This window comes from Mus musculus, chromosome 3 (assembly GCF_000001635.26).
Source record: "Mus musculus strain C57BL/6J chromosome 3, GRCm38.p6 C57BL/6J".
NCBI classification, from domain to species: Eukaryota; Metazoa; Chordata; class Mammalia; order Rodentia; family Muridae; genus Mus; species Mus musculus.
This window is the reverse complement of record NC_000069.6, coordinates 123,485,074-123,507,083: the sequence shown is the minus strand read 5'-3', so window position 1 is coordinate 123,507,083 and position 22,010 is coordinate 123,485,074. Positions and strand designations below refer to the sequence as shown.

General features: G+C 41.1%; 1 protein-coding gene across 1 annotated transcript in view; it reads right to left on the bottom strand.

Annotated features, from left to right (window-relative positions):
* Positions 1-481: 481 nt before the first annotated feature.
* The window catches only part of Prss12 (protease, serine 12 neurotrypsin (motopsin)), a 59,690-nt gene continuing 38,161 nt past the window's right edge, over positions 482-22,010 (bottom strand). Inside the window, exons 6-11 of the mRNA NM_008939.2 lie at positions 21,520-21,661; positions 19,922-20,127; positions 17,450-17,528; positions 15,460-15,582; positions 1,526-1,806; positions 482-864 (exon numbers count right to left, since the gene is read on the bottom strand). Coding sequence (NP_032965.1) covers positions 557-864; positions 1,526-1,806; positions 15,460-15,582; positions 17,450-17,528; positions 19,922-20,127; positions 21,520-21,661 — 1,139 coding nt within the window. The 3' untranslated portion in view covers positions 482-556. The remainder of the gene's footprint in view (positions 865-1,525; positions 1,807-15,459; positions 15,583-17,449; positions 17,529-19,921; positions 20,128-21,519; positions 21,662-22,010) is intronic.

Here is a 22,010-nt window from a genome sequence, read left to right as displayed (position 1 = left end):
CCTATTTAAAAAGGGCTGCTGTAAGGTCATGGTTCCACAAGTGGTCAGTAATTTGTATGGCCTCTTAACTGCTTGCCATTTCATGTGTTAGGCTTTCTGGTACATAAGGAGAGCCTCTTTAAAACATTTGTCAGGTTAGTCTCAGGAGATCTGAACTTACTTGAAGGTACCAGTAGATGGCGTACTTTTTCATGGTTCAAAAGGCAGAATTCAAGTTTGACATCTGCCTACTGTTCTAGAGAAATGATTTTGATAGTGAAGATTTGAACTTAAGAAAATGATGTGCTGGTCTTAGTGTAGGTAAGATCAAAAAGGTTAAATGTGGGCACCTAATCAAGGTTCCTAGCCCAAATTTTGTAGATTTAAAAATTAAAACTAAGATTTGCTAGAATTTCACCTTACATAAAAATTGTAATAGGCAAGGATAAGACCTGTACCCCTGAACTACTGGGTTCTCTCAAATTCAAAGGAATCGCAGGCTTGTCATTTCTGGCATGGTGCCAAGTATGAAGACTGAATGGTTACTGTTTTACTATTTTCTTGAGCTTTCCATAAGTTACAGACTGGTGACACTTTTTATCCAAGGTACAAAGGCGGGGACTCTGGTATAAACTCCAGGAGTGTCTTTGACTCCACATCCATACCCCCAGGAAGTCACCCCATACACAACCCAGGACTCATCAGGCTTTTCACACATGAGTGGTCCTCCACTGTCTCCCTGGCAGCTGTCCACACGGTTGTCTTCTTGGAGGTTCCCAGCACAGAGCATTCTCCCAGTAAATAGTCCCTTGTACCTCTCTTTACAAAACCTCTTGGGTAACAGAGGCACAGCAGCTTGTTGTAGAGTTCTTGAGTAGGCACGACCTGCTCAGACCAAAAGAAGGCTGGCGTTAGTCAATGGGATTTCAGCTAATGATCACATTTAGCAGTTTAGTAGTCTTATAATGCCTTCAAAGGCATTTCAAAATGGCTGTTAACTTAGAAGTAGCTATGGTGCTAGCTGTGTAGCAGAAGGCTCTAGTATTGGATGTTTCAGAATTAAACTGCGTACAGTTTCACATACAAACATGACGTGTCATTTATCTAGTCAGGTCATTTGTGGAAAAACATAAGTGTACACCTAGCAATTGAATTCCATCAGCTAGTGCTAAAATTTGGAATTAGAACCAACAGTGTAGGAAACCAACAGTCCAGGGTGTGAATCTAGGTAGGCTGTGTGTATACATTTCACACTTGGCAGACTTCAAGCATCTAAGCTTAAGCCCACCTAAGGCCGTGATTCTCAATCCTAATGTTGCGATCCTTTAATACAGTTCCTCCCATGGTGGTGACCCCCAACCATAAAATTATTTTTATTGTTACCTCATAACGAATTTTGCTACTGTTATAACTGTGTTTCCCAATGGTCTTAGGTGACCCACCAATGGAGAACCACTGATCTAAGGTCATACCATTGCACATCCTAACATGAACAGACCAAATGCTGTCAAGTTTTCTTCGATTGTTTCTTTGTTTTTATAATTACCTGTGTCTCCCCATCCTGTTATGTGACAGTTGGAGGCTGTTTTCTGTGGCCTCTCTCTCCATAGAGGTAAACAGGCTGGCAAAACGTGGGTGCTTAGTCTGGCACATTGCTCCCCTGGTCCTTGCAATCTAACCAGGGCAATGTCATAGTCGCTTCTGTCTGGCCTGTAGTTCCTGTGAATCACAATCTGTTGAACCCCTATTTCTTGTTCAAACTCCTCTGGTACCAGAGTATGATAATCCCCAACTCGAACTGCATAGCTCCTCGAGTTGTTTCCGTACCTGAAGGGAGAGAGCCAAATGTGAGGCTTTTTTTTCAGGTATTGAAAAATCAATGATCAACAGCTAGGAATGTTAAACTATAACAAGTCAATCTTGTTTCAAATCCTGTCCTTTAGCAAACTTAGCCATCTTACCATTTCTCTTCCTTCAAGCTCACTGTCCCCTCCTGGAAGCCCATTGTTCGCACGTCTTCTGATTTCACTATATGTCTAGATAACTATTTTCTGAGGCAGTAAATGTGGAGAGTGAGTGGAAATTACCGACAAAGCGTCAGCATGGCAATGCTTACCAAACAGGAACACGGTATAGCACGCCACCACTGTTCTGATTTGCCGTGTTCATTTTGCTGCATGGAGTCATAAACATGGCTAACCCTCCTCTGTCCCTGAGCTAGTGCAGCCCATCTTATCCCTAGAAAGAAGCATCAATTATTACCCACTGAGAGTCAAATGCAAGCAAGCTATGTCAGCATATGCTCACCATATGTTCTTTACTTAGATGTCACCTCCGTGAAGCCCCCCTCATGTTTATATTGCAACCACCTAGTCTTAGCATGCCTAATCTATTATAATTCACCTTTTTTTTTGCATTCTTTATCGGTCTTAAACATTATTTAGTTTACTATTTAATTGCCTTGTGCAATTAACAAATATTTCTAAGGTGGCCTAGGTCCCCAAGTGAGACTTCTGGACCCAGAATACACTAGCCAACCTCTACCTGGTTACCTCTTCCGCAGAAGGTTACAGCTGTTTGGCCACTGGCCCTGACCTCCACTTACAGCAAGAACCGGGCTGTACATGCCCCCAGGTATGCAATAATATAAAATCAAGCATTTTGTGGTAGTTTTAAGTTGGTTTAAATTTGTACTAATTCTTTGGTGGGAATATACATTTGCCACGTACTAAAGATGAAAGCAAGTTTGCATACTGATGGAATGGATGTGATCTTATTTTTACATAAAGAATAAAGTCTTAGGTGATCTCAGAACATCTTCAACACCTTTCAGAGTTGATCCGAGTTTTATTTTATTTTGTACTGTTATTTTAAGACAGGCTCTCATTCTGTAGGCAGTTCAGTGTGTGTAGGCTCAGACTTGCACCAGCACTTCTGCCTCCACCTACACAGAGCTGATATTCCAGGCATGCATGCACCACGCACACAATCGCTGTCGTTCAAAACAGTCTTTTTTGCCTGCCAAACGCTAACCCTGCCTTTTATCAACCATCCACATATCTCGTGCTGGCATCCAACTTCTGGGGAGCAATTTTTAATGTTAATTTATTTTAATGTTAAAAACCCTTCCTCCCCTTTTCTGAGAAGAGGAGGAAGGGTAGATGGAGTGAAGAGAAGGTGGGAGGAACGACTGGGAGGAGAAGAGGGAGGGGAAGCTGCCATCCACATGTAAAGTAAATAAATGATTAACTTTTTAAAACCTCCCTTATTCATTTTTTTCCATAATAAACATGAAAGTCCCACTGTTCCCAAAACATCCACTTGAATGTGAGTTTAAAGCCTTTATATTCAATAGTTTGCTAGTAGAGACCTCCTAGAGGCCAGAAATAACTACTGACTGCCTTATTAAAATATCCCTCCTTACTCCTCATTACTCCTGTGGTAGACAAGGTTTGAACCCTCTGGTAGCACTGACAATCTTGTATAATTATGCAGCCATCAACTATTGACTGATATATCCCTTCCCTGTGGTTCCTGGCAACTCCCTATTTTCAAGTTAAATCACTATATATATAGATATAGATTTCAGGAATGTTTTTTTTTCCTCTTATGCCAAGAGAGTATGCTTTACAGATTTATTTCAAAATGTAAAATTTATATTTTACACTAGATGTATCTTTACATTTTTAAACTATTAAAAAATGTAGAAAAAAAAAAAAAAAAAAACACCAAACCTACACACCAGAGCCATTGTTGGTGGCACACAGGCAGAGTTTGGGGCCAGCCTAATCTACATAGCTAATTCCAGGACAGCCAGTACTACATAGACCCTATCTCAAAAAAAGAGAAAAAGAAAGAAAAAAAAAATCACACATCAAAATTAAAGTTAATTATACATCTCAGTGATTTAATTAACAATTCTGAAGCTGTGGAGTTTCACACTGGACTTTCCTTACACTTTCAGTATTGAATATATCTCTGTATTTATCATCAAAAATAAAAACCCAATTAGCACAAAATCATAGTAGATTTATATCCTGTTTCATAATGAGGCCATCATGTCCATGTAGCCCTTCCCCATCCCCTAATATCTAGCATCTCTTGTCCTCCTCTCTGCTCGCCCACATATACATCTATGTAGACGCCTATATTATTGGCTAGATTCTGCATGTGAGGGAGAGCATGCAGGGGTTGGGGGGTGTCTTTGTCAGGGTTTCTATTCCTGCACAAACATCATGACCAAGAAGCAAGTTGGGGAGGAAAGGGTTTATTCGGCTTACATTTCCATACTGCTGTTGATCACCAAAGGATGCAGGACTGGAACTCAAGCAGGTCAGAAAGCAGGAGCTGATGCAGAAGCCATGGAGGGATGTTCTTTACTGGCTTGCTCAGCCTGCTCTCTTATAGAACCCAAGACTACCAGCCCAGAGATGGTCCCACCCACAAGAGGCCTTTCCCCCTTGATCACTAATTGAGAAAATGCCTTACAGTTGGATCTCATGGAGGCATTTCCTCAACTGAAGCTCCTTTCTCTGTGATAACTCCAGCTGTGTCAAGTTGACACAAAACTAGCCAATACAGGGGGTTTTCTGGAATATGTGACCTTGCTTAATATGCATTCTAAGACCATTTTCCTGCAAATTTTAATTTCATTTTTCCATTATATCATTTTCTATAGAGCTGAATGATATATATATGTATATATATATATATATATATATATATATATATATATATATATCCAGGAGTGAGATAGTTAGGACATATGGTAGTTCTATCTTTAATTTTTTTAGAAATCTCCAAACTGACCTCCACAATGGCCATATTAATTTACACCCCACCATCAGTAAAAATGGGTTCCTTTTTTTTTTAAAGATTTACTTATTTTATGTATATGACTACACTGTGGCTGCCTTCAGACACACCAGAAGAGGGCATCAGATCCCATTACAGATGGTTGTGAGCCACCATGTGGTTGCTGGAAATTGAACTCAGGACCTCTGGCAGAGCAGTCAGTTCTCTTAACCTCTGAGCCATCTCTCCAGCCCAGGTTCCTTTATCTTTACATCCTCTCTAGCATCTGTTCTCAGATTTGTTCATACTATTCTGACTGGAGTGAGGTATTATCTTAACACTTCCTCCAACAAGGCCACACCTACTTCAACAAGGCCACACCTCCTAATAGTGCCACTCCCTATGGGCCAAGCATTCAGACACCTGAGTCTACAGGCCATTCCTATTCAAACCACGTCACTAGCCGTCAGTGAAATGCAAAACTATGTTATTAGCTTGGGACTTTGCTAGCTAGTTGATTAGCTAGCTTCTGTAATCTGCCTAGTATCGTTATCTCCATCCTTGGGATTACACACATGCTTTTTGATGGATTCTGGGGACTTGAACGCGGGTCCTTATGCTTATGAGGCGATTGTTTTTATCTTTTATTAGACTGAGCCATCTTCCCAACTGGAACTCCAGTTATTCTTAAAATTGACTATTATGCTTGAGATTTAAGGAACAATTAATAAAAATCTTGACTAGTTTTCTAACCAAGTGTTTGTCTACCATAGATGTTATTAATATACTTCCAGGAGGAAACCTTGCCCTGGTGTGTTTCTGGATGTCAAAAACATGTGTGACTCGGGGCTTCTCCTCATCTTTCTGGCATAACTGAATTTGTGTTATATTGATATATAGTCTATTAAAAAATGCTTCTAAATCAAACATTTTACGTTTTGGCTGACATATCACTGGGCTGTTTGTTGAAATTCCTTCAACTCCCCACAAATGAAAATTGGATGAAGTTTGTGTATGAGAGGATCTGAGACCAGACAGCTCAGGAAATCTAATAGCGATAATCCAAATTCTTCTGGTATTTTGTCATTAAGATGAACAACAACAACAAAATGCTAGAATTAAAATGTGAAGAATTAGTTTAGGTTTTGGGGCCGTATGCAGAGAACATTTGTGTTTATTCTCTACCGACCATCATCTCTCTAAGAAATCAATGTTTTATATCAGCCTGCCCACATCAGCTAACACTGGAGTCTGCTTTTTCTCTGCTGTCTGAATTAAACTCAGAAAGTCCTTTAATAAACCTGCCTATGTAAATGCTTACAGTTGCTATGGAAGGAGTCAACTTACTGAGACCTTGCACTGTCTCTGACATATATGCAATGTGTATGTAGGAAATTCCCTTTAGCATGATCAGTGCTATGGGTCCCAGAAAAGACCATGGTCTTCAGAACTCTATCATATAGGAAATCTTAAGAGCGTGCATGTTAAGCATTTGATACACTGGTTTTTAAACATATCTCTCATTACCTCTGGGACTAAGCTTTCTAATTATAAGTATTTATGGAGTTTCCCTTTTGCAGAGCAGCAATCTCTGCCAATATGTAGCTGCTGTGGTATTTCTAGGCAAAATGTCAAAAGATAAAATTAGGTTAAATGATATCCTTGCTCATATTAAGTTTGGAGTAAAGTTGCAGAAATAAGAGGGTCCTTGTTTCACATGTATTCAATCATCCAGAACTGTGTTGTTAACAGTTAAGAGGACTTAAAAAACTCAGAAACTTTTCTCTCAATTGTATTCCTGTGCCTTTGTTGACACAAGGTCATCTCATAGTCCTTTGTAGTAATGATTTAGAATAAGAAATAGCAAAGGCAACTAATTTATGCCATGAAGGACAGACTCAAAAGAAATTTTAAAAAACATTATTTACTTAAGCTTCCACTTCAAATTGCTAGTAGCATACCCACATCCCAAAATGTCATTGTTTTGACATTTTAAAAAAGGTGTGGAAGAGGAAGGTGGGGTAGAGCGCCTTTAATCGCAGCACTGGGGAGCCAGAGCAGGCCATAGCCAGCTGGTCTACATAGTGAGTTCCAGACAAGACAAAAGAATCAGCAACAACAGACGAGAAGAAAGTAAAAGAGGAGATAGAAAAGCTTTAAGTAGTGGCTCCCAAGCTGTCAGGTCCCCTTGTCATACTGGTGTATACATGCTTCTTGGACATGCCACAGTGTATGAGAGGCCCAGAGAGATGGGTTTCTAGAATTGTACCAGCTCTTCAGTAAAGTACCCATAAAACCTGCAACAATGCTGTGTCTGAAATGAGCAGGCTGAGTAGTTAAAGACATTTTGGTTTCATCTGGAAACCAAAACTAGGTAAGCTTTTCTAGACTGTTCTGATACAAAACAGTGATGACTTTGTAAAGAGAAAACATAGCAGGTAGTCGCATCATTCACACATAGCTGCTCTAAAGCCCTGGTCCATATCATCACTACAAGAACAAGACCAAATGTATATGCATCTCTACATATACAGAGGCTCAGTGCTGGAAGAAAGGAGAGGAGGTGGGGGAACCTAATCAAATGTGAGATCCAGGTCTCATCCAAGCAGGCCTTACAGCAGGCTAACATATTCTCCAACATCTCCATATGGAATACGAAAGAACAGAAACTTCTCAAGACCTGAGCACTTTGCTTCTTTCAAATTTCAGTGTTTTATGATTAAAGGAGAATTGTTTGAGCCAAAGCCGCTGAATCTAGAAAATCAAAACTTGAAGCTCGTTGGAAGAACCAGTAACTGGCACTGTGCCTTTTAATAAGCTTACTCAGATAAAATGAGGGTCGCTTTTGCAGTCACTTCAAACAACATGACTATCAAATCCAGTGAAACTTAAAGACCGAGTCGGATGGGCATGTAACACACTGGCAAGCTGTTTCCCTCCCACTCACATTAAAAGAATCTTTCATTTCTTCTAAGGCATAGAAAATGCTGAATATCCCAATCTGTTCCTCTGATCTTTAATCTTCTGTCTTTATATTATACTCTGCAGATAAAAGAATCCCAAATAGCATATGGAAGCAGTTATTTGTTGGTCTACATTTAGAATAACCCCTGTTCTCTGAAAGCGCAGCATTCTTAACTGGATCCTCCACCTGCGGACCCACGGCCCATTTAAATCATGTAAGGATAACTTAGGAGTATCTACTATGGTATTTAAGCATGGATGAGAGCTTCGTGGGTGTTAAACAATAGCTACAAGGGGCTAGCCAGGGGAGAAGAAATGATTTGTAAACAAAGGTTCAGCAGCCTTCCTCCAAGACTCTAGTTTGATGGCCAGATGCCAACCTTCTATTATGTTGTATCAACTTCAGAGTTTTTCTTTCCTCTCTTTGGCTACCTACCTGCTGTATTTATAACAGCTACATAGCTGGTCTCCCTCAACTATAAAAATATAAAGTTAAAGTTAGGATTCTTGCACACAATCTTTCCAGTTCCTACTATTTCAAGTTTTAATCGTTTGGTAAGAAAAATTTTGATTCACTCTTGAAAAATGCATATGGGAGACATAAGAGGTGATTTTTTTCCATGTAATTTTAAGCTTATAAAATACCTTTACACATTTTCCCTCCCCCTTCAGGCCTCTCCCAGATGTCCCCAATGACCTATACTGTGAAACTGCTCTTTGAACATACTTCAAGGCTCAGAACCCCTAGATGATTTTACATTACCAAATAAATGAAATAGATTCACAAACCCAGTGGGCCAGGCTTTTCCTGATTCTCTCGCCTACATCCACTGAACAAACCCCAGCTCCCATAACCTCATTACACTTGCACTGCTCTCTGCCAGTCTCTCGTGCCTTCTCACCACTATTGCTACCGAAGTAGAATAAAGTAGAAAAGACCAACTCCTAGATATTCATTTATCAGTGATTTTACTTAAAGTATTGTTTGTACTGCCTATTTGCCAAGCCTGGCTTCACTTTCTACCTGAAACAGAATGACCTGGGGAAATAGCTGAAACACTGAAACAATGGGTCATTTCCCTAAACAACCTGCTGATTGCCATGTGTGCTTTTGTAAAATCTTGCTTGCCCACTGCACCTTGTGGTATTCAAACATAGAGTAAGAATGCACATTAGACCTAGCTTAAAAGCTTTTCAGGAGCTATCCTGGCTTTGATCCACTGGTGACATATTCTCTCTTCAACTCCCACTAGTGTCAAAATGCTTATTCCATAAAGGATCAACATTGCAGGAAAAATTTCGGATCGAAGGTTCTGTAGCTGAGTAGGTGTCCCAATTGCTCCATTGGAAATCTTGCCGGATTTGACCAGAGGAGATGACCATTTCAGGGTCCATATTCCCCATTGCTAGGAATCTAAGCTAAGGTCACCTTCATAGATTCCTGGGAGTTTCCATTGTCCTAGGTTTCTAGCTCACTCGTCCCAGTGATGCCCCCCACTGCACTCCACCACCCAGTTGTATCTCCCAGTACTCTCTCCCTCCATCCTCTCTCCACCTCACCCTCCTGTTCCCATCTCCACCGCCTCCCACCCAGTCTCCTCCATCCAAACACCCTCAATGTCTAATCTATTTCCCCTTCTCGGTGCGATTTGAGCATCCCCACCTTGGGCCCTCCTTGTTACTTAGCTTCTTTGGATTTCTGGTTTGTAGCATGGTTATCCTGTACTTTATGGAGCAGAACTTGAGGGAAGGGCCAAACAATGACTGGCCCAGCTTGAGAACCATGAGAGGGAACCCAGCCCGACACTATTAATTCTGATACTCTGCTGTACTTGCAGACAAGAGCCTAGCCTAGTGTAACAGCCGTCAGAGAGGCTTCACCCAGCAACTGATGGGAACTGATGCGGAGACCCAGAGCCAGATATTAGGATAAGGTTAGAGAATCCCATGGAAGAGGAGGAAGAAATATTGAAGGAGCCAGAGGTGACCCCTCTGGATACCACAAGAAAACCTACAGAATCAACTAACCAATCAAAAAGTATATACCAATCAAAGAGCATGCACAGGCTGGACCTAGGCCTCCCACACATATTAGCAGATGTGCAGCTTGGCCTTCATGTGGGTCCTGAACAACTGGAGCAGGTGGCTATCCCAAAAGCTGTTGCCTTTCCGTGGGATAAGTTCTTCTAGCTGCGCTGCCTTGTCTGGCCTCAGTGGGAGAGGATACACTTAGCCTCATAGAGACTTGAAGTGCCAGGGTGGGGAGAAAGCCCAGAGGGACCCCCATCCACTCAGAGGAGAAGGGGAGGGGAGGATGGGGTAAGGATTGCGGGAGGGGTGACCAGAAGGGGGAAGTGATCAGGATGTAAAGTGAATAAGAAGAAAGAGAGAGAGAGAGAGAGAGAGAGAAAGAGAGAGAGAGAGAGAGAGAGAGAGAGAGAGAGAGAGAGAGAGAGAGAGAGAGAGAAGAGGGAGGGGGGAAGGGAAGAAGGAAATTTTTTAAAAGAAGAAAAGAGCAGTAATCCACAATTTTGAAAGTGAGTTAAGGGGAGGGTATGGAGAGAACATGGGAGGGTTTGAAAGGAAGCGGGAAAACATAATTGCATTGTAATTAAAAATAAATTTAAGCAGGGCAGTGGTGGCACATGCCTTTAATCCCAGCAATGGAGAGTCAGAGGCAGGCGGATTTCTGAGTTTGAGGCCAGACTCATCTACAAAGTGAGTTCCAGGACAGCCAGGGCTATACAGTGAAACCCTGTCTTAAAAAAACAAAACAAAAAAGCAAATAGATAAAAATAAATAAATAAATTTTTAAAACCCTCTTCTCTCTACATATGGTTCATTCCACCTGTCAACTTGACAGAATCTAAAATTACCTAGGAGATGCCAGTGGGGAGTGTCCACTGTGGACAGGTCTTAGGATCCTGGCCTGCATGAATAGAGGAGAGCTAAGAGCCAAGTACCAGGAGGCCTTCATCCCTCTGCTTTCTGGTTGTCACTGTGACGTGAGCGGTTGCTTCAGGCTCCTGCTTGGCTTGACTTCTCCACTCTGATATGCTGCACCTTGAATGTGAACTAAAATAAAATAACCCATTCTCCCTTACGTCGACTGTATCTCATCACAACAACAACAAAAGAAACTGAAGACAGCATCCTTAAATGAAAGAAAACAAAAAAGGAAAAACTGGTGCTGGTCAGTAAAGAGCTCATTCTGCACAGGCTGTGGCCACACGAAACCTGGGCGCAGTAGCACACGTGAGCCCAGGGATGTGCAGGCAGAGGCGGAGATGTCAGGGGCTTGCTGACTGAACTGATGAGTCAGTAGGAGACTTTATCTCAAAAACTAAGGTGGACGGGATGCAGAGGTGGCTCGCTGTTTAAGAGCACTGTTTGTCTTGCAGAGGACCTGGGCTCAGTTTCTAGCACCCACACCACAGCTCAGAGCTATCCAAAACTCCAGCTTGAGGATCCAACATCCGCTTCTGACCTCTTCAGGCACCAGGCACACATACCTGCTAGCCATATACTCATATACACAATATTTGTTTTTAAGTTTTTAAAAGAGGTGGAAGGCAATTGAAGAAGTCACCTGACAGTGACTTCTGGTTTCCACATGCATGCATCCAGATGTGCACATGCACGCACATGCACGTGTACACACATGAACGCTTCCATACACAAACACATACACATCCATGGAAGAGAAATAAAACCTTTCCCGGCAGTACCTGTGGTGTCTGCAGTAACTGTCAGCACCACATGCTCTCCGCTGTCTGCTACTTGCTCCTCCTATTACACCACATCAATTACATCATGGTGTAGCACCCAAGACAAAGCACGGTCAGCACACAGTCAGTGAACAGTCATCGCACAGTCAGTGCACAGTCAGTCCTTTCTAAACCTGGTGCTTTTCTCATAAGTCTCTTGAGCCAACTAAGACAAAATAGCAAGGGTTTTCAGTGCTTCATTTGGACTCTGTTCTGTCAACAAATTAATTTTGTGAGAAACTGAATCACATTACTGGCACACAGTAGTGGTGTTGTACGCCAGCCTGTGAGATACCACATTACATAGCAGGAGTGTTAGGCAGGCACTATTTTATGAGCCCTTTTCATTGGTGCTGTATTGAGACGGCTTTCTGGAGATAAAGATGACATTATCTTTTGCCCTCATCTGTATCGCTAATTGGAACCAGTCTGTCAACATCTTCTTCGATCACGATTCTGCCTTCAAATGCATTATTTATTCATTGTGAGTAGCTTATCTTCAGAGTCTGTTTTCAGTTTAGCAATGAATTTGTTAAACAAAACAAGGTTAAGCAGCTGTCAACTCCATTATATATTCTACTTTGTCATTATTTTCAAAGTTCAGACCATACCCTGCCCTTCTCAACAAGCAAATGGAACATTCGAACACACTTGAGATTTACAAACCACTTGAGACCCCTGAGTGTCAGTGTCAGGACTCAGCAGACATAAGCCTGAGTTCCAGGAACCTTGTCACTTCGCAAGCTAAATGTATCTAACATCGTGGTGAAAAGAGTCTACTTTAAAGATGGTCCCTAAACTATTTAGTCTTGGAAATATTGTTTCCTCTCCTCTGGGCCCCTACAGCAACATCATACACTGAAGGGAAAGCAAGCATCCTACCTGTCCAGTTCTTAGCTGAATCACTACTGCATATGCCTAGGAACCAATAGATTTTGGTGGTGATCGTCATGGCGGTGGATTTTGATTGTTTGTTTTTGGTTTAGTTTGGTTTGTTTTTTTGAGACAGGATTTCTTTGTGTAGCCCTGGCTGCCCTAGAACTAGCTCTTTAGACCAGACTGGCCTCGAACTCACAGAGAGATCTGCCTGCCTTTGCCCCCCAAGTGCTGGGATTAAAGGCATGCACCACCACTGCCCAGCCTCAATAGTGACTTGTTAAGGGGGTGAATATTTATTACCTTTATTGTCTCTGTATCTATATAACACAGAAATATCTTAAAACATTTTGTTGTGGGTGGATTTTTCAGACTTAGTTACATTTCTTATATTTCCAACACAGCAAACATCTGAATGTGGATTTCTGCCCTGCGAAGCACCCTGAGCATGGAACTCAAATCCACAAGCAATTATTGAGAGACCACTGAGCAGGCATGCAAGGATGTGGTGTGTGACATAGTTAACATAAGACAGTGGGTAAGAATGGGAACATTCAAGACAGAAAAGTGGGGGAACCATCCTCAAAGAGGAATATAAACTCAGGCCCCTCCTCATGCTAGATGCCAGGCATATAAGTGAACCGTAAGCAAAGCCTTTAAATATTTTTAAAGAAAAAGCAGAACAGCTAAGAACAATTATTGTATGGAACTAAGGGAAAGTGTTTGTTTGTTTTGGTTTTTTTTATTTTTGTTTTGTTTTGTTTTGAGACAGGATCTTGCTATATAATCCTTGCTGACCTAGAATTCCCTAACTTATCCCAGATTGACCTGGAACTCCCAGAGATTCATCTCCCTCTGCCTCCTGAGCGCTGAGACTAGAGGTGTACACTATCACATCTGGGTTAGGGAAAGATTTTAAATAACATGTACAAGGCTCCTTACAAACTGACAAGAACCATAAACAATAGGAAAGAGCATGAGCCATACCAAGAAAAGATATTTGTTAACACATAACCACAAAGGCTTTGGATGTAAAACATGCAACAACAACAACAACAACAACAACAAAATCAAGTCTACTATGACAAGACAATGATATAGAAAATACGAAAAGACTATGAACATAATTTATGATGGGAGGCATTCATATATTCACATACCTAACAAATGCTACTGAGATGTCTACTGCAGCCCAATTCTCTGCCTAGTATTGGAAGAATGGGAATAACTGACTGCCCATTAATGAGGGAAAGAAATGAACTGAAGTCCTGCAGTAGAAGCGGCAGCCCCTAGGGCAGTTAAAGTGACTCTGCACAAGCAGACTCTGAGTACACAGTGAAGCAAAAGTGCACTAACAATCTCATGGGGAAGAGACAGTGCTTTACTTGGAAGAGGTTTTCAACCATATGGCACATATTCTTTTTAAACACTTAATTAGGACAAATTTTGCAACATACAAAACTAAAATAGTATGCCGCAATTTCTTGGGTTCGTCACCTTGCTTCAGTAATTATCAACATTTTGTCAAATGTTGGTATACATTTTTAAATGTCAGAATGAATTTAAGTAAATGGTTATCTACTAGAGTTTGTGAATGAGGACAGAGAGGGTGAGAGCGAGTCTAGAGCAGGCACTGCTAGAGCAGCCCCGCCACTGGACAGTGACCGAGTGAGTTTCCCTCAATGAGCTGGTAAGAGCTCAGGATGGACTGATAACATTTCTAGGACAAGAGTTCCCTCTTGTCAGAACAGTGCTATAAGAGCTAAGCATAAATTAGGTGTAGTGTGACTTTCTTTTTTTTTTTTAATTGGGTATTTATTTCATTTACATTTCCAATGCTATCCCAAAAGTCCCCCACACGCTCCCCCACCCACTCCCCTACCCACCCACTCCCACTTCTTGGCCCTGGCGTTCCCCTGTACTGGGGCATATAAAGTTTGCATGACCAATGGGCCTCTCTTTCCAGTGATGGCCGACTAGGCCATCTTCTGATTCATATGCAGCTAGAGTCAAGAGCTCTGGGGGGGGGGGGGGAGCGGGGGTATTGGTTAGTTCATATTGTGGTTCCACCTATAGAATGTAGTGTGACTTTCAAGAAGGTACAGAGAAACTTAATATACAAACCGTCGAGAGTGCAGAAGCATTAAAAGCACCAAGGCTACATCCTTCCTCCTTAGAAATCCTAACCAAATAATAGGGCATCGATTTTACATCTACCAGTATGTGAGTTTTCCCCATATCAAAACTCGGATTTTGTGTGTTGTTTGTCTGTTTGAGATATTTTCAGTATGCACCCCATGCTAGTCTCAAACTCAGTGATCCTCCTGCCTCAGTCTCCACACCTACCTATTGTATATTATTGTATACTTGAGGAAAGCATTGTTTCCTCTTCCCAAAACCTCCCTTCCCTTCCCCCTTGTTCCACCTTATTTTAATCATTTATTTTATTTCTTGAGGCTTGGTCTCTTAACTATGTATTGTAACACTAAATTCTACACTCTAAGGTCTAGGCCTAAGACTGACTTCTCATGTTTACAGGCTTCTGTTGTGCAAACCTTGTTCCTCAATTTAAAACTGTTGGTTAAATAAAATTGGCTACAGTCAGTTACTGGAGGGATTAGAGGTAGGTGAGTGTGGAGTGTCCTGGTTGGGAGAGAGAGACAGAGGAGGAAGAAAAGGAGAAGAGGAAGCTGCCATGAGAGAGATGAACCATGAGTGTATGGCCAGGAGAAACAGCAAGTATTTGGGGTGCACAGCCGGGGAGGTAGCCAGGCCAGCAGTTTAGAGTAGACTGGGTGTTACCTGCCAGTAATTGTCAAGGCCAAGTAAAATAACCATAGTCTGAGTCTCATTGTCTCATTTATTCATAAGCTAGCTGGGGATAAGCTTAAATTGGTAGTACAACTGAGAACAGAGTTGCTTCCCAAGGCCTCTTTGCTGTTTTTCCTGGCATTCCCTCCGCCACATACGCAGTGCCACAGAGCAAACAGAGAAGGCATAGAGCTGTGCTCTGCCGTGCTCAGAGCCTATGAGCATGGAACTGGAGGAAGCCATGCTGTTTGGGACAAGGGACACATACCTTTTGAAGCAGTGTGCAGCTGTCAGGACCCAGCAGCTACTCAGAAGGGTAGCTCCACAAAGCAGCCTGCCGTCTCCATGGGCCGACCTCAGCCTGAGGGAAGCCTGCCAAGGCCAGGCACCCCTGGAAGTCAGCGTATGTTCAAGAGAGGAGAAAAGGAAAGAAGAGCCTCAGGTAAAACAATGCAGGTGGGAGGGGGGGTCTTCCCAGAGCTCAGAGTGGAGCCATTCGGTCCTTCCCACATGGAGAATGATGTGCACGCAACTCTCGCAGATTGGTCTCTTACTATTGGTCACAAATAACAACTCTGGAAATTTGTCTACAGGCATCTACTCTCTTCTCTGACTCTTGGAAACAAGATGTCTTCTTTGTAGTTCATGAGCCCCGTGTAACTTCTCTACTTACCCTATACCACATGTGTAACTTAACCCATGTATCCTAAAGAAGTACTTAAACCAAAAGCTGGTCTTAAAAACCTCCCCTCCCCAGTCAATGGACAGAAGCAGATGAGCCCTGTTGTTGAATTAGGGGAGACTGAAAGAAGCTGAGGAGAAGGGAGATTCTGTAGGAGGACCAGCAGTCTCAATTAATCTGGACCCCTGAGATCTTTCAAAGATGATGCACCTAACCCTCAAGAAGTCAGGTGGGGTGAGGGGTGGGGGCATCCACGTGGAGATGGGATGTGGTGGGGAGGAGGTGTGGGATGTGGAGTGGTCAGAAGGTGGATGGGAGGGGCAGGGAATGGAATATGGAGTGTAAAAAAAGTGAATTACAAATAAAGTTCAATTAAATAAATAAAAACCTCTAATTTCCTCTCCCCCCCCCCCCCGCCAACCTCTCTTCCCCTCTCCCTACTTCCTCAACCTCTTTCGACTCCTCTTAGTGATGGAACATAGATAGAAATTATAACTCAAAGTTCTCACTATATTCGAAAGCTCATGTGGTCCTTTCAATATTCAGATACTATACAATAGTTGTTCTCAAACTTCTTAATGCTTCAACCCTTTAATACAGTTCCTCTTGTTGTGGTGAACTACTCCACACATACACACCATAAAATTATTTCATTACTCCTTCATAAGTATAATTTTGATACTGTTAAGAACTGTAACATAAATATCTGTGTTTTCAATGAAAGGGTTGTTTGACCCCCAAAGGAGGAGTCATAACCCACAGGTTGAGAATGACTGCTATTCAATACTATACATATTGTTTCTCATAAATATGACCTTTTACCATGTAAATATGCATTAAGTGATATTATCTATATTATCTATAACTGTTACAAATTTTAACTTGTAGGCTTGTAATGGAAAGAACTTAAAGGTCTTTATATTAATAGCTGTGCATTAACCTTTCAATATTTATATACATCAGATACGCCTTTCAGGTTTGGAATAAGCTGCCGTTGTAATTTTTCTTGGCTTTTAACTTCATAAGTTTTCCGTGTGCGTGTGTGTGCGTGTGCGTGCGTGCATGCGTGCTTGTGCGTGTGTGTGTGTGTGTGTTGTGCTTGTGTGTGTGTGTGAGTGTGTGAGAGAGGACAACTTGTGGGAGTCAGCTCCTTACTTCTACCACAGGAGATCTGGGTACCAAACTCAGGTCACCAGGCTTGGTGGCAAGCACCTTTACCAATGAGCCATGTCACTGGCCCTGGCAGAATTTTATGAGGAATGGTGACTTTGAAGAACTATGAATAAACATTTTACATTGATTAAAAAACAACAACAACAACCAATTGTCCATTAAATGGCTCCTCACAGTCATGTTTTGTTTCTGCCACATTTTGTGTCAGAAACATATATCATGAATCACAAACAGTGATGTACTAACAAAGCCTGTATATACTGAATCTGCATCAAAGGGCAGGAAAACTATCAGTGTAATCTTTACTTAATTTATAAAATGAAACCCTGGGTTTGTAACCTTTGTAGCACAAACATACATCAATAATCCTGTAATATCAGGATCTCCTTGAAAAACCTTTTACCTTAAAGAATTGTTCCCACCAATGATCCGTTTCTGCCGACGGTGCAGTAACCTCAGTCCACATCCAGATGAGAGCATCTCTGAAAGCAGAGAGGGGTTGCTAATGCCCAACACCTCCCCTAGAAACTCCCTCCTCTGTTTAAAAGTGCGTGTCTCTGAAACTTGCAGCATAATTTGTCTTGCAACAAGAATTATCTTTTAACCAAACAACACATTTCATGCAAGTAGATCAGGAACTTTATAAAGTCTCCAGTCACTGGACTCTGAAGGATCCCAGAGCTGCCACAACCCTGGTTATTCTTCTCTACACATTTCTGACATAAATGCACAAGAGTTCAATTAAACATATGAGAAAGTGGCAAATGATTAGAAAACAAAAGCCAATATAGAAAGCCTCCTGACTAGATTTTAAAATAATTTTATAAATAATTTATGTAGGAGCAGTTTCTTCAAGTATATATTTAAATATTTGCATATTACATATTTATATATGGATATATATATGCATTGTTTATAAGCATAAACAATTTAAAATAGGAAGTACATAGTATACACACACTGTGGTTTTGTTCTTGTTGTTTTTCTGTCTGTATAGGAAGGGTTGGGAATTGTACCAAGATCATGAAGACTAAATCAGTGCTAATGGTTCCAGGATGACTAGGCAAGGGACTCCACCAGAGAGCCAGCAGGAGGTTTTGGCAAAGAAAGAGGTACAGAATGTGTACCAATGACCTTAGGGGCATGCCATCAAAACCTGACCCCGCATCCCTTTGGATTTGCAATTTATAATGGCATTGTAATTTAGAATATGAGAAAAGCTTTGCAATGATGTCCCAAGTTGAGCCAGTGTAGCTGATGCCAAGAAAAGTATCGCTTTAATGCTAAGCAAGCAAAACTGAAAATGTGCATCACTCTTGTGCAAGCACCTGACTTAAAAAACCAAAAATCAGTCTGGAGCTGTGTGTACTGTAGCAAAGAATTGAGAAGCGAAACGGAGTCCATTATAAGAGCATCTCATCAGATGACCAATCACCAAACACTTGTGCTTGTCTTCTGGAAGTCACCAGGTTCTGAGGTGCAGCAGAAAGCAACAAGATAATGAAGGAAACTCTATCTATCATGTAGCTGGATAGACATGGAACACTTTCATTGAGGAATGGAAGCACTGCCTACCATGGAAAAGCATCAAAATAAAATGTGTTTAAACATTCACTTTTACATTTGCAACTGCTTCGGGAATTTGGCATAATCCAAATAATTTGTTATACTTGATTTGTAAGTGTAATTTTAATATTGAAAGGAACTTAACAAATTAAGTTGTTTTTAAGGAAACAAGCTGTCTTTAGGGAAAACAAGCTTCTGTGTGTGTGTGCATATATATATGTATATACATGTATATGTATGAATATATACATATTTATATACATATATAAAATTTATTTTTATTTTAGATGCATTGGTGTCTTGTTTGCACATTTGTCTGTGAGAGGGTGTTGGAGCCCTTGGAAATACAACTATAGACAGCTCTGAGCTGCCAAGTGGGTGCTGGGAATTGAGCCCAGGACCTCTGAAAGAGCAGCCAGTCCTCTGAGGTGTTGAGCCGTCTCTCCAGCCCACGTTCGAGTATTGTTATCACTCTCAGAAGCTCCTCAAACTCAAGGAACCATGTCATTCTTTCCTGCTCTTGTAATTATCTCAACAATTGTTAGAGAGGAGGTGTGTGAATGAACCAGAACTGTGTAATTCTACACAGATGAAAAAGCTTGTTCTTTTTATAAAAGATAACCAAAGATTTCTCAAAAAAGCTAATTCTCTCATTCTTTCATTTAAAGCAGTATTCATTATTTTATATAGCTTGAATATGCAAAAAAAACCTTTAAGAACGAAAGAGCAACTTAGTATCCCAATATTGCACTGCATTCTCAATTTTCTTAAGCTTTAAATATTTAGAGAATAAAATCTACAAAAGAAAACTTGTCTTCTAAAAATTGACTTTAAGCAGGTATGCTGGCTCACAACTGTAATTCTAACACTCAGCGAGCTGAGGGCGGGGCAGGGGGGGATTGTGGTGACGTCATGACTACCTGGGCTGCAGAGTTCCAGATTAGCCTGAGCATGATGAGAGTCTGCTTCAAAACCAATCCAAACCAGGTCTCTTCAAAGCTATTCCCACTCTTTCAGATTGTAATAATAAGAATGATCTTGGTCCTGAGTCTTTAAGGAGACAACGACCAAGAAGGAGGAATGCAGAAATGGCTGAGACTGTAAAGGGAGCTGGAGTTGATCTCAGAGACTGCAAGCTTCCAGGAGCCCACTTGCCCCTCGGTAAGCCTTACACAGACACAGCATAAACATGAACACAGACCACAAGGGGCTATGCACATTCATTGCCTTTGCACTAGGATTCTGTTAACAAAGTCTGGTGGGGTCATGAGCATGCCTTCATTGGCTTAGTGGTCCAGAAGTGACTCACCTTTATTACCACTACTTGATGCTTTCTTCTCTAAATAGTCACAGATGACTCCTGCATCCTCACTGTGGCGGCAGTTGTGCCTTCCAATGTCTTGTTTGACACAGTCAGCCAGGGCCTTCTCATTTCCTGTGCACTTCACATTATCCATGTGGATGGGGCCTTTTCCTTCCCCAAAATAAGCCATAGTCCTTGCTCTGGCAGGACCCCTGGAAACAGAGTGCTCTTCAGATACCGCAGGTCAGCCAGCCGAGCACCTGGCAGACGTCAGCACACACCAGCTCAACTCTGCCTTAGATCTGAATACTACAATTAGTGTAAGCATGTACTGACCATCACTTTTTGTGACTGTCAGAACACTTAACACTGTTCATTGGCGTAGGCCTTTGATACTTTACGGAATCAACTCCCTCTAATTTAGCTTCTACTTAGAAAGTCACACACAAGAGAATGTCAAAAATAAAGTCACCCCCAAAACGTCCCTCTTTACTACCACAGTGCCAAGAAAAATATGTGATTAAATAATAACCAGAGACCTAAAGACTAATTTTTTTCACTTCCTTTTGAAGCAAAAGTATAATTCAAAACACAGGAAAAAAAGCTGGGAATTGTGGAGGGAAGACTTATTTTGGAATATTTCCTTTTTGTTATTTTGACATTACTTTCTGAAGATATACAATCCAAAACCTTTGTTAAAGAAGAGAACTAAAAATTCCATATTTTATTCAATTTTGAATAAATACTGAACACACTCATGAAAGGAAAAAAATCATAAAAGTTAGAACTAGGAAAACTGTCCTTAACATATCACATTAGAAAAAATAATTAGCAAAAACATAAACAAGATAGAAAGACTGATCCACTTTCCTGCAAACCACACTAAGGAAAGTAAGAAAAGTCAGAAAGCTGGTGTTTGTAATAATTGGCAATGCTTTTCTAGAGAAAACACACATCCTACAAAAAAATAATCCCAAAGTTTACACAAAAACTTGAAAAATCCAACAACTTAGATTAAAAAAAAAGCAAGCTACATCTCAAATAAAATAATCTCAATAAAAATAGATGCCATACATTGCCCTTTATATAAAAGAAAATACTGACAGTCAGTAGACAAATGGACATGGGTTTGGGGTTAGTGATGAGGTAAACTTTAGCCATTCACAAATTTCATGGGTGTGTAAATTAGTGTAGCCACATGGGAAAGCAGCCTACTGCCCTGGACAAACTTGAGTATATACACACAGTCAATGTGCTAATGGTTATATTCCTGAGTATATTCATTAAAAACTCTCTTGAACAAGTCCCTATAAAGGCATCCGGGCTCTGTCTCCCATACTAGCCCCCTCTCCATGTACTCCACAGCACTGTCATCGAGCTGCACAGAAATACTGTATTTGTGATGGTATGTGATATATATATTTATTTGGAAACTATAGTAAATACAACTAGACTGCCTACTGGTTCTTTATAATTCCAAATCACCTTGCTGTCAATAATTAGAAACTTTTCACATAAAAGAAACTCACTAGAATAAACCTAAAAAAATACAAGTCAGAGAAACCGTCGCCAGGTACCATCCCAGAGAACTCTGTCTTCCTTACTTATAGCCAAGCTGCCGGCAGATCACAGCTGCATGCTTATCGGTCCATCCGTCATCGCAGATTGTTCCCCATTGGCCATTGACAAAAACCTCCACTCGTCCTTCCTTCTTATTCTCTCCATCCACTAGTCTGATGGGAAAACCTAAGTCGTGGTTTAAGTACATTAGAAAAGCCAAAAGAAGCCAGGTTATGTCAAAGCATAAAAAACCTTACGAAGTACAATTTTTAAAAATCAGATATAAAATCCTTTCCTTTGGAGAGGGAGGTGAGATATCAGTATTTTCCTGCATCCACTCTTGCTGTCTTTATTAAAGCCCTGCAATCAATGGGCTCATCTTGCTCAACTTTCTGTTCCTGGCATTCGGAATTTCTCATATGTAGAGGACAAGAATGGATGGATGGATGGATGAATGGATGGATGGATGGATGGATGGATGGATGGATGGATGGATGGACAACAGGTGCATGGCACTCTAAATCATAAGCTAGCC